The sequence below is a fragment of the Cannabis sativa genome, chromosome X (genome assembly GCF_029168945.1).
Source record: "Cannabis sativa cultivar Pink pepper isolate KNU-18-1 chromosome X, ASM2916894v1, whole genome shotgun sequence".
Classification (NCBI taxonomy): Eukaryota; Viridiplantae; Streptophyta; class Magnoliopsida; order Rosales; family Cannabaceae; genus Cannabis; species Cannabis sativa.
This window is the reverse complement of record NC_083610.1, coordinates 85,219,912-85,234,132: the sequence shown is the minus strand read 5'-3', so window position 1 is coordinate 85,234,132 and position 14,221 is coordinate 85,219,912. Positions and strand designations below refer to the sequence as shown.

Genomic DNA, 14,221 nt, shown 5'->3' with positions numbered 1-14,221 from the left:
CTTTGCACACAAGGCATATGGTATCAATAGGCACATGTCTAGAACGAAGTCTGGACTTCGTAGGCAGACAGTTAGTAGCAGCACGCCATAACAAGTCTTTCACTTTCGGAGGAACACTTAGCTTCCAAAGAGTATTCCAAAAGACAGAATTATCATCCTGTGCACCCAACTCTTTGCTCAATTGTAAGAACTTATAAACTGATTTTACTGAGAAATGGCCCGAGCTCTCCCAACTCCAATACCAAACATCACATAAACGACTTGAAGACAAGGAAATACTAAGAATTAAGTTAGCATCCCTTTCATTAAACATATCATGCACTAAGTCAACATCCCAAGCCAACGTATCAATTTCCATAAGTGCTTTAACATTTTGATCAATAAAATGCAGGATTATTCGAAGTTACTCTTGGATTATCTTCATTCGGCAGCCATAGATCCAACACTATATTAATTCGAGAACCATCACCAACTCTGCATCTCGCCCCTTTTCGAACGATCTCTTGAGTTTCATAAATACTTCGCCACACGAAACTTGGATTGCTTCCCAACTCAGCATTTAAGAAGGTACCATTACGGTAGTACCTAGCTTTAAAAATCTTGCTGACAAGTGAGTCCAGACGACTAAACAATCTCCATCCTTGTTTACAAAGCAAACTCAAGTTAAAGTCATGCAAGTTGCCAAATCCCATACCACCTTTAGACTTATGTACTGTCAATCTATCCCACTTTTTCCAATGGATTCCTTTGTTGTTCTTCGACGATCGCCACCAAAACTTACACATCAATTGCTCCATCTCATTGCAAGTTTCCACAGGTAGCAAAAACACATTCATTTCATAACTAGGAAGAGATTGAGCCACAGTTTTTATTAGCAACTCCTTCCCTGCTTTAGAAAGCAATCTTCCTTCCCAACCTTGAATCCTTTTACGCATTTTATCCTCCAAGAACCCAAGTAAGGCCATTTTATTACGACTCACAATATTTGACAAACTCAAATATGCGCTATCATCACCTGCCTCATTCACTCCCAACATAGAACACAGATGTTGCCTCACCTCATTGACAATATTAGCGCTGAAAAATATAGAGGACTTCTGTAGATTGACTTGTTGTCCTGAGGCCTTTTGAAAGATATTTAACATTTCTATCATTTTAATAGCACTATCCTCGGAGGCTTTACAGAACACATAACAGTCATCAACAAAGAACATGTGAGATAACACAGGAGCCCCTCGAGCAACCTTGCACCTCGAATCTTCCCCAACCGTTCATAGTCTCTTATCAAACTCGAGAATCTTTCTGCACATAGAAGGAAAAGATCGGGTGAAAGGGGATCACCCTGTCGAAGACCTCTTGTAGGAATTATAAACCCAATTTTATGACCCCCCCCCCGATGGGATTGTATAGGAGACAGAACTAACACACTGCATTAACAACTTCACCACATGCTCATCAAATCCCAATCTCCTCAACATAGCCTGTTAAAAGCCCCACTCCACCCGATCATAAGCCTTGCTCATGTCCAACTTAAGTGCCACAAACCCCTCCCTCCCCATTTGCTTCTTTTTCAAATAATGCATCACCTCGAAAGAGATTAAGATATTATCAATTATCAGTCTTCCAGGTAAGAAGGTGCTTTGAGTTTCAGAAATAACACTAGGAAGAACAATTTTCAACTGATTGGCTAGCACCTTAGAAACAATCTTATAAGCCACATTACACATGTCTTAGATCACTCATGCTTTTGGGTTTAGACTTCTTCGGGATAAGCACAATATTCGTTTCTTTTAAATGATTAAGAAATTCACCAAAAGTAAAGAAGTGTTGAACTAACCGAATGATATCCTTACTAACGATATCCCAAAACTTCTGATAAAACCAAGGATTAAAGCCATCAGGACCAGGAGATTTATCAGGATGCATTTGAAAGAGTGATTTCCGAACCTCCTCAGCGTCAACCGAAATAGTAAGAGACTCATTCATAGCAGTCGACACCCGATTATGCACACAAGCCGTGACCCTACCCCAATCAATCTCTGAAGCTGTGGACAACTCTCTAAAATAATCTTCAATGACACCCGGTAAGCCATTTTCCCAATCCACCCAAATCCCACTTTTATTTTTAAGAGACAAAATCTGATTGTTTTTATGCCTAGTACTCGCACAAGCATGAAAGTACTTAGTGTTTTGGTCACCAGATTGCAGCCACATTTGTTTGGATCTCTGCTTCCAGAAGACCTCCTTTTGGGCGAGGACTTCGAACAAACGATTTTGAGCCTCCTTGTGTTGGGTTTTGTGCCCTAAATAAAACCCATTTCAATATAATCAGATTTACTTATTAATAAAGATCAGAAATAACATTTTATGTTGCATGGTTCACATGATTTATTTCATGATTATATATATATAATGTATGAATTCTATTTAAGTCCAGAACATATGAATTTGTTAAAGATTATAGTGTTGTCAGCACAATGGAATATAATCTTAATTATGTGTTCGAAAGTTTATTCCCTGATTTGTCAGAACACTGGATTTAGACTAACATGGCATAATCAGCGATATGTATTCTTACACCTTGGAAAAGTGTTATGTCTTTTCCAGGACATTGGCAAAGTTTACCACTATCGGATGTATGGAGTATACATCGGAAGGGACCGATATTGAACTTTGATTAGATATATTAAAATTTACCATAATATTTATTCAATTCAATATCACCCGTTGATCCTAGATCAAATGATCTTAATCCTGATATGATTAGGTTCGATCTCAAGAGTACTATACATGTTCTTTGATTTGTTAGTTAAGCCTACTTTTGGGTCAGGGTGATACGTACATTTGAGAACATGATAGTATAATTGAGTGAGAGCGCTAACATAAATATGGAATCTGTAACTTCTATAGGAATTTAGAAGTGAAACGATGATATCCTTCGAGCTTGGCTAAATAGAGATAAATGGTGGAGATCTCATTTTACTTCGCTGAAATATCATTTATACGGAGCTAAGTGTTTTAAGGATAAAATACATTGAAGGTGTAACGGTAACTTAGTGCCTATTCAATGTAGATCATCTATTAGAGGGTCATTGATCACATTATGATTATAACAATGGATAACTAATGACGTATCTATATCGTGGAACATATAGAGCGTTCTATATGACTGAGAGTGCAATTCCAAGTTCTAAGTGTGGATTCAATAAGGAATTAATAAGTTAGGGAATTTACTTGGTAAATTCGGTTCGACTTATTGGAAGCTCGGAAATATAGGCCCATGGTCCCCATACTAGTTGAGACCATACTGCTTGTAAGACTCAGTTAATTGATTTTGATTAATCAATTATAATTCTAAAGTTAGACTATGTCTAGTTTATGAATTTTCACTAAGCAAGGGCGAAATTGTAAAGAAAAGAGATTCTAGGTTTATTTATTAATTAAGATACTTTATATGTCTAAATTAATAAATATATTAAATGACAATATTATTTAATAATTATTTTTAAGTTATTAAATAATTAGAATTGGCATTTAAATGGTTAAAATTGGAAAATTGACATTTTTGAGAAAATGGGAATGAAAAATAACAAAATCGGAAAGTTGCAAAGTGAGGCCCAATTTCCTTATATGGCTGCCCACTATGCAAGCCCTTTACCATTTATTTTTTCATTATTTTAATGCCATAAAATTCTAACCTAAACCTAGAGGGCATTCTATAAATAGAAAGTGTTGGCTTCAGGAAACTTATGATCTTGCACATTGTTTCTTTCAAAAAAAAAAGCCTAGCCACCACTTTCCTCTCTCTTTTCTTCTCTTTGAATTTCAAAATCCTTGAGTGATAGAGTAGTGCCTACACACATCAAGTGGTATCTCAATCATAGTGTGTAAGACTGTAGGAGAATCCAAACAACAAAAAGGAGAATCAGCATCAAAGGAAGGAGAGAAAGAGATCCAGATTCAAATCTTGATTATGCTCTGCTACAGAAAAGAATCAAGGGCTAGAGATCTGAATGGAAGGACTCATTATATTCCGCTGCACCCAATGTAAGGTTTCCTAAACTTTATATGTGTTTATTTCATTGTTTTAGAATTCATATTAGGATGTTAATGAAACATACTTGGTAGTAAATCTAGATCCTGGTAAAATATTTCCAACACCTTGTACCTGTTAACCGAATCAACATCCCTTCTATTTTTCAAAAGCTTCAAGATTTTATGACAACTATTTATTCACTGCTTGAAATTACCAGTGATATCCTTCCCCCATTCGGCTAAAGCAGTGCTACAACATTTGATTTTTGAGCTCAAAGAATTCGACTCATGAACATCCCAATTATCATGCACAATTTGGTGACACATAGGCTCACGCACCCAAGCATTTTCAAACCGAAATTTCTTTAAACTAACCACTTTTCTAAATAAATTAAGATTCAACAAAATAGGACAATGATCAGAAGCAGAAATTTCTAAATTTTGTAACCTTGCATCCGGAAAAAGATCATTCCAACCATGCGTGACGAGAGCTCTATTCAAACGGACTTCAATCCATGCCTCCGTACCCCTCCTTTTCTCAGAAGTGAAAGGATAGCCCACCAACTCCATATCAATAAGACCGCAATCTTAAATCACATCTTGAAATCCCTGAATTAAAGAGCTTGGATAAGGTTGACCGCCTCTCTTGTCACTATGATGAAGGACATTATTCAAATCTCCCATTAAACACTAAGGAAGAGTCGATTCCCCCGCAAGCTGCTGAATAAGTCTCCAAGAATTCCTACGCAAACTCCTCTAAGGTTCACCATAAAAGCCAGTCGCACGAAACAAAGGGTATCCGTCAAGCTTCAACTCCTAATCAATGTGATTATTACTAAAGCTAAGAAATTTGCCATCATCTTGATTTTTCCACAACATTGCAAGACTCCCACTATGTCCACGGGCCTCAACAACAAAACTTCCATCATAGCCCAATAAAGCTCCAACACAATCAACTTTGTCTTTCTTGCAAATTGTCTCACACAAAAAAATTAAATTGGATCTCTTTTGAAAAACTATTTCTTTAAGGAATTGAACAACCTGAGGGTTCCTAAGCCCACAGTAATTCCAACTCAACAAACTCATAACTTGCAAAATACACCACTCAATAGCAAAAATCACATGCCAGACATGTCAAAACGACAAGACAAAATGAATATTTTATTTTTAAAAAGAATACTGCTATTTAAGATGATGGGCGTTCTACAGTATTTTTAATCTAGAGATTCCACGTAACCTAATCATGTCTGTTGGATTCGGTATATTATTATATATATTTAAAAATAAATTTATATAAAAAAATTAATTTAAATTTAAAATACTTAAAATATTATAAATATTTTTAATCATATTTTTAAATTTAGTGGTTTAACTTTGAATTAAAATAAAAAAAATTATGTAAATATTTTACGGCCTTTTTCATTTTTACATTTCTAAACTTTTTTTTTTTTGCATTTTTACGGAATTCTATATAGAAATCCCTATTGCAACTAACGCTGCAACCTAAATCGTAATAAAAATCGTATAGAAAATCTTATTGCAACTAGCGCTGCAACCACTTTTGAAACCCAAACCGTAATTTTGAAAAAAAAAATTAAAAAAATAGTATATGGGGTAATTCCCCAATATTTTATATAAAGAAATTTAAATTTAAAATATTATAAATATTTTAAGGGGTAAATGCCATAAAAAGCCCTTGATTGACAAACGCCACTAATGTTCGGACTTAAACTATAAAAAGCTCTAAACTCAATTTCTAACCCAAAATGACCTCAATTTCAGCAAGAAAATATTGGAACTAGTCCCATACCCGATAACAATCCTATGAGGTCAGAACTTTCATAACTATTCTAATTCGCAAAACCCTATACGAAACTAATTGTTTTAAACTTAAAATGGAATTAAACTTTACATTAAGCTTTCCCGCTCCGAGAATTCACTATCCTGCTACTACTGGATCTTAAATCGCTAGGTTTTAGGTTAAAATTCGAAGAAAATAGATAAGAAAAGGTAAAGGTTTTGTCAAAGGACGAAGCTTTATTCGGTTTTTTTTTTTTTTCTGTAAAGTTATATATAACATAACTTTTATATATATAAACGTCGTTAGTTGTTAATAATAATAATAATAATAATAATATAATATATTACTAATAATAATATTATTAATAACGATAATAACAGTATAATAAGATAATAATATATATTAATAGTTATTTTATCGTTTTTTAGTCCTTAAGAATTTTTACTTCTAAGGCACTAAACTAAATGACGCATACTCTTAATTGTTCTAATACATATATTATCAATTTATCACAATATTCTCATTAATTCTATCAATTAAATCTATTATGATATTTCTAGCCCTCGATCGAGTCTCTAAGGTCGCCAAACCTGAAAATATTTTTATTCCACATATAATTCATATTGCATTCACATATGCTATATAAATCTTCGAAATTTATAAATTACACTTATTTATTCACTTATAGTAAATTTAAAATATATATTGAACTAGATTAGTAGGATCATAATCTCACTTATTACCTAATTATCCCAAAATATAAATATAAACCCTAATTATTTACCATTAGGCTTATCGGGATATCAAAATCATCCCATCCTTATAAGAATTTTGTCCTCAAAATTTATCTGAATAACCCAGGATATAGCTCCCACATCTGCGACTCTAATTCCCAAGTCTCTTCCTCAACTTCACTATTCCTCCATAGGACTTTAACTAGAGGGATCGTTTTATTTCGGAGTACTTTCTCCTTTTTGTCTAATATCTAAACAGATTGCTCCTCATAAGATAAGTCTGTCTTAAGCTCAATATCACCGTAACTCAAAATATAAGTCGGATCTAACACGTACTTTCTCAGCATAGAGATATGGAAGACATTATGCACCCTAGACAATGCGGGTGGTAAAGCTAATCGATAGGCCACCAAGCGTATTCACTCCAGTATCTCAAAAGGACTGATGTATCTAGGGCTCAATTTTCCTTTATTTCCAAATTTGCGCACCCCTTTCATAGGTGATACTTGGAGAAAAATAGGGTCTCCCACTTGAAATTCAATATCCCCACGCTTTGGATCAGCGTAGCTTTTCTGTCTACTTTGTGAAGCTAGCATACAAGATCGAATCTTTTCAATAGCCAACTCAGGTCCGAGATAATGTCTCTTATACACGAGTACGTCACTCTGGCTGCTTCATGGACTGATGACTGACCCTACAGACCAACACGAGTGTTTTCAGCGTGCTTTGTCCTCACTCACACGCATCCTGGGAAAACTTCCCAGGAGGTCACCCATCCTGAAATTGCCCCAGTTCAAGCACGCTTAACTGTGGAGTTCTTTCGTGATGGGCTACCGAAAAACAAGATGCATCTTGTTGATGTAGGTAGTACCAATCAATCCATTTAAGCTCTCTTCAACTGTGCAGTCCCATACCTACACAGTCTTCGAATCATCCCACTTGACCTTCCCCAGGCGGTGTGGGATTGCACAGCTTACCCGGTGTTTCCCCTTACGGATCACGGGACTACTAACTGTCACATATAAGGCCATAGAGTGAATTCGAGTTGTATACTCACCTCATTGATTACATAGAAAAGCTACACTGATTCAAAGCGTGGAAATATAGAGTTCCAATTGGGAGATTTTATACCTCTTTGAGTATCACCTATAAAAGGGATACGTAGAAAGAAAAGTTAAACCCTAAATTTGTTAGACCTTTTTGATACTGGAGTAAGTAGGCCAGTTAGCCTATTGGCTAGCTTTGAATCCTACGCTAACCGGAGTGTATAATGTGTTTCATATCTCCATGTTGAAAAAGTATGTATTAGATCCGACACATATTCTGAGCTATGACAATTTTGAGCTTTAGACAGATTTATTATATGAGAAACAACCTATCCAAGTTTTGGACTGGAAATAAAAAGTAATTTAGAATAAGACAATTCAACTTGTTAAAAGTGATGTAAAGAAACAACAAAATGGAAGAAGTGACTTTAAAGTTAGAGTCGTAGATGTAGGAGCAGTATCCCGAGTTGTTTAAGTAAATTTTGAGGACAAATTTCTATAAGGAATGGATGGTTGTAATATCATGGAAGCCTAATAATGAATAATTAGAATTTATTATATATTATGGATTAATTAGGTAGTAATGAGTAGAATTATGATCCTACTAACCTAGTTCAACATAAATTATAAATTTTGTCATAAGTGGATAAATAAGCATAATTTATTAATTACAGAGACTTATTTAGAATATATGAATATATTGTAAGCTATTTTTGAAATGAAAATATTTTTAGGTTCGGTGATCTTAGAGATCCGATCAGAGGTCAAAAATGTCACATCGGGTTTAGTTATTAATGTTGATGAGATTATTGAGATAAGTTGATTATAGAATTACCAAGATATTTTAGGGTACTCGAGGTTGACCAAATACCCTAAGATGTCATAAATGGATAAATAAACATAATTTATTAATTACATAGACTTATTTAGAATACATGAATATATTGTAAGCTATTTGTGAAATAAAAATATTTTTAGGTTCGGTGATCTTAGAGATTCGATCAGAGGTCAAAAATATCACATCGAGTTTAGTTATTAATGTTGATGAGATTATTGAGATAAGTTGATTATAGAATTACCAAGATATTTTAGGGTACTCGGGGTTGACCAAATACCCTAAGGTTAGAAATTTTTTAGTGGCTAAGAAATAATAAAATAATATTTTATTATTATTATTATTAGTATTATTAATCTGATTCTTATCTAATATATATGTATATATATTAAAATGTTTTAAAAACAAAAACATATCAAACCTCTCTCTCGTGCGAGCCAAAACCATCACCACCACCATCAAATGCTTATGTGATAACTTTACCACTGTTTTGAGTTATGAATCAAGTTTAAGCTTTTAAAGCTCAAAGCTTGAGCATTAATGGCACTTTTTGTTTAACGACATGATTTTGAGTTCTGTTACGTTAGAATTGTTGTATAGATGTTATATAGGTGTTCTGTAAAATTTGAAATCAATTAGTTAGGTTTTGATGGGATTTTGAGAAGTTTAAAATTGAGTTATTTCGTTCCGGCAAAACATGGTAGACCGTTTTTGGAGCGGAATAAAGCGGTTCAGTTTTTTTTTAAGATCGAAAATTGTATTTTGGCCATAACTTTTCACTCGGGTGTCCATTTTAGACGTTCTACATGCTGTTGTGAAGCTTGCAACGAGCTCTACAATAAGGTATATATTTTACAGCCAAAATATAAGTTTTATTTTAAGGTATTTATACCACGGTATTTAGTAGAAAACCCTATTGTCTTATACGAATATAATGCAGTATTTTGAGATAAACACTTATTAGTTTACCGTTGTTGTGACATAAGGTTGAGATCATCGGGAGTGTTTCTCCACTTGGGTTGGCCGACGTGCATGAATCCAGATTAAAGGTAAGAAAAGTACATTGTACCACATATCATGATATGTTATAATGCAATTATTATTGTTGAGAATTGAGTAATATTGAGATTAAAACAAGGTTATTACCGTTATGTGATGAAAAAGTTGTTTTATTAGGCAATGATGTGAAGATTGTCTGATTAGACAATGATGAAAAGGTTGTCTAATTAGGCAACGATAATTGGATACCGAAGGGTTAGGTATCAAACGTCATGACTATAAATAGGAACCATTGTTAAGTTTCCTACTTGTTGATTATTTGATTAGACAGTGAAAGAGATATATAGATGCTAGGTTAGGGCATCGGCGTTGCCTGATTAGGTAATGAAACATATGTGGAAGTAGGGTTAGAGCATCAAGTTTGTCTGATTAGGCAACTACAGGAAATTGTTACTTTATGAGGTAACAGATATAAATTATATTATTAAATGAGTATTGGTATATCATTAAATATTTATACTGATGTTGATTTTGAATGAATGTCTGTATTGACTTGGACTTATGCATGGGAGTAATGTACGAATGTTGATTATGAACACTTTATCAAGAAATGAAAATGACTTATATTATTAGCACAACGATTTTGTATTACCAAATATTTTTATACCGATATTTATTTGCGACTGATGTTAGTAGTGATTTGGATTTTATCTTATGAGTAATGTGTAATTATTGGGTCCTGATTGTCTGAATCTAACTGATAATATTTGAATAATAAATTATATGATTACTGATATTACTTTTCTTGTTGAGTCCCTATGACTCACGAGCGTTATGTGGTGCAGGTAATAAGTAGAGACATTTGGACAACCATGAGTCAAGAATCTTCTCCAGCAAATGTACATATCAGCTTATCCAGCAAGTGGTGCTGAGTTATCAGGAACTATATTTCAAATATTCTGAACTTTAAATATATTTTATAATAATACTGTAATAACATGTCTTGTAATATTTTAAATAGGAAATCCCCAATCGTAAAAAGGAACTATGCCATGATTTTATAATTTAAATTAAGTTGGTAAAGTTTTTACTAATCGTAATTTATCTAAACTGCTAGTTTATTGTTATAAACTAGTTTATATACGCACACATGTGGCGTCCCTAAGGATTAGGGCGTTACATTCATCTTCGGGATCTGATCTATCTCCACTTTGCATCTGACCAGTCGATCTGTCACCTTTTTCAAGGTTTTTATCTGGTCTTTTAGCCTTCTTGTATTATCATCTAGTACCTTTCATCCCCGAAATCAATCATTGATGTTGTTTCGTAAATCACCTCTTTGAGGCCTAACTCTTCCACGTTGCACTTTTTCCCTCCGCGCATTCATGTTGTCCCTATGAATTGCTTTCTTTAGGATCTAAGTCCTTAATATCATCCTTATGTTTAACAAAGGAACTGGTGAGAATCCTTCTTCCTTGGGCATTAGGTCCCAATGTCTGAGTACAGGTCTTGTTACCCTGTAGGAAACTCCTTTATAGATTGGTCGGATGACTTAGCCTTAGGGTTTGGTCATCCCTTCGATTTCGAAGGTTGATATTGACTCGCATAGACCTTGGTGGAATGATTTTTCTTTGGGGATCAACCACTTTGGCTTTTCCTTTTTCATTAGCGACTTAGATGTTTTGGCACAGGGATGGTTGAACTTTTCCATAGCTACTTCTAAGTTGGTGTTGAACTGAATCCTGAGAGCTTGATTTTGGTTTGTGGGTGGAACCTCCAGGTTGAGGCCCCTTTTTATGATCAACGTCTACAACTGAAACAACGTTTCTTGTATTTGGTGAGTAACTTCATCTTGTTCTGCCATCTTAGCTTCCTAGTCTAGAACTAGTTGCTTCAAACGAGAAACTTCTGGGTCTTTAGTGGGAGTGTAGTCTTCTTCTTCCTCCTCTTTGTCATAATCGTCCTATGTTCATCCTCATAGTACTCTTCCTAGCCTTCTTCTTTGACTGGGTCTTCTTCGTACGGGTCCTCTAGCCAATTACCGTTTTGGGGAGGATCTCCGCCCACTGTCAATGCTTCTTTGCATCCACTAAAGGAGGAGGATTTAAAACATCAACAACTAGGTCTTCACCATTATTTGGACCCACTTGGTCGGTTGGGCATGCTACTATGTTTCTAGTAGCCACCGTTTTGGTAGATGACAAAGAATAGTCAGAATCTTTTTTCAGCTCTCAATGAAAGCACCAAAGTATTTACCGAAATTTTTAAAAACCGATTATAATAAAAGATTTAACATAAATAAAGTAATATGAAAAAGAAAATGAAACACAATTTTTATGTGGTTGGGGCATTAATGAACCTTAGTCCACGAGGCAGTTTTATAAGCTCTTGGCTATAAAGATTTTACGATTCTTTACTGTATTTTTCTGGTTGTGAACCAAGAGAATTGAACCCTTTGCGTGAAAAGATAGTGTCATATTTATAGGAACATATGTTGAATGGGCCAAACGATTTCAAGCCCCATTAAGGTTTTGTACAATAAAACTCACTAATTGGGTAAAATACATTATTTAGCATTATATTTTGAGCTATTGGGTCGGCTAGGAGTTGCCCAATTTGGGTGAGTTGCATGTCGTACATGATAGTACTATTGACAGTGACAGATGAGGTGTGAGCTGCCGTTGGGAGAGAGAAATGTCAGCGTAGTGGGTGTCCGCCTAAAAAAATGAGATTATTTTTGTCATGTGCTTTTCTAAGTCTTAATAGAAGGGATAGGTCACCAAATTAAGAATCATGTTAGAGGGGTGCCACGTAGGCGACCTCCGGGATAGTAAGCTATCCCGAATGCCCTTTCGTATCTCGTTCCCAGATGACCCATGAGGGCATCCTTCTTGGATTTAAATATGGTTTGCATATCAGGTATGAAGTTCCTATCCGCGATCGACTGTCCGAATTCGTTACTAAATAAAGGTATGAGATCCAGACCACCCGTCCAGTTTTTCCTATTCTCAATAGGTGGGTCGATTGGTTGAACTACTTTGGCCAAGTAATGGGCTCGATACATGTGGTGGGCCACCGTGAGAGTTCATGTGTCACCTATTTGGAATCATGGATAACAGGTACCATGAAAATTTAATTTTCAACCAAAATTGATAGTAAAACTATGCTTTAATGATTGTTTTGCATGCCGCCACAAAAACTTTTTTTTCTTTTTTGGCAAAAATAGGATGGTAAAACGATGTTTAACTATGGTTTTGCAATGAAATATTTTTAAAAAAATTTGGCGATGCATAAGTATTTACTTGGATGCTTGATGAATTTGTGTTTATTTTAATTTTGGTAAAAAAATAATTTTGAACACGTTAAACTCATAATTTGGAGTGTATAAAATACAAAATTTAAATTATTTCATCTAGAATAATATTATGTCAAACAGACAAAATTCTCTCAAACTGGACATTTGAGTGAATAGTAATGCATCAGCAGAATTTTCATTAAATTCCATCGAAAATCATTATTGCTTATCATTTTAAAATTTAATTTTAGACCATGAAATTTTAATTTCGACCAAAATCAACGGTAAAATAATACTTTGATAATTGTTATGTGATGGCATCAAGAAAATTTAATTTTTTTGGCAAAAGTATTATGATAAATAACTATTGTTTTGTATTGAAATTCCATTAAAACTTTGGCGATTCACTATCTACTTGGATGTTTGTTTGAGATGATTTTTTTTTTTGGGTAAAATAATAAATTTGAAATTGACACATATAGAAATGTGTTGAATCCTTCATCTAGAGTGTATAAAATACAAGATTTCAATTATTTATGTGAAAGATTATTGCATCCTCAAGTAGAAAAAAAAATCTAAAACTAACATTTGAGTGAATACTAATGCATCAACAATGTTTTAATCAAATTCCATCGTAAATTATCGTTACTCTTTATTTTTTACCATCTTTTAAGTCGAAGAAACAAATTTGCATGGCACCATCGCCACGCCAATACATAGTTAAAGCATTGCTTTATTGGGTTGGTTAAAAATCAAATTTTTATGGCATCATTACAAAATGATTGTTACAACATCGTTAAGTATTGTTTAATATTGTTATTTTAGTCTAAAATCGAGTTTTTATGGTACCATTACAATATCATCATTAAAGCATCGTGTTATTATCATTTTTGACCAAAAATCTCAAGTTTGTAAAGGCACCATCACAAAAGCATCACTAAGCATTGCAAAACATCACTAAGATTAAAAATTTGCAGATTTTTAGTTTTAAATCTGAAAAAGAGAAAATAAATATAAAGGTGAGAAGCCAATAAATCATTCATTCATAGATGGGTTTGAAACATTTAAATTAGTATTTTAAGGCAATATTTGAGTGTAAGTTTTGGATTTAATTTTCAACAATCCCTCTCCCATGGGGTTAGTATCATTATTACAAAGCGCATTTTCTATAATAATTATATATTTTTGATAAATAATGTTGACATAATTTATTTAAGTACGGTATAATAAGATGCATAAACGATCAATTTCTTTTTTTAATAAAATATATAAAAGAGAGCATTGATGTAGGATGTAAAGTAAGATACACAACGTTCATCATAATTAAAGAATCTAACGTTGACGCAAATTTGCGTTAACATTTTGATACTTTTATTGAGAGAACTTTCCCCCTTTCGCAGCAATAAAACACGATACACACCCTAAAATTATACAATTATGTAATTCGAAACAACAAATAATATGGAAACTGGAGGA

General features: G+C 33.9%; 1 protein-coding gene across 1 annotated transcript; it reads right to left on the bottom strand.

Moving 5' to 3' along the window:
• Window positions 1–377: 377 nt before the first annotated feature.
• LOC133032418 (uncharacterized) lies at window positions 378–4,605 on the bottom strand. The gene is made up of 5 exons (XM_061106353.1): window positions 4,251–4,605; window positions 1,858–2,303; window positions 1,546–1,706; window positions 1,252–1,427; window positions 378–1,177 (listed from the first exon to the last, which is right to left on the bottom strand). The coding sequence occupies exons 1-5, from the start codon at window positions 4,603–4,605 to the stop codon at window positions 378–380; spliced, it is 1,938 nt and encodes a 645-aa protein (XP_060962336.1).
• Window positions 4,606–14,221: the final 9,616 nt, after the last annotated feature.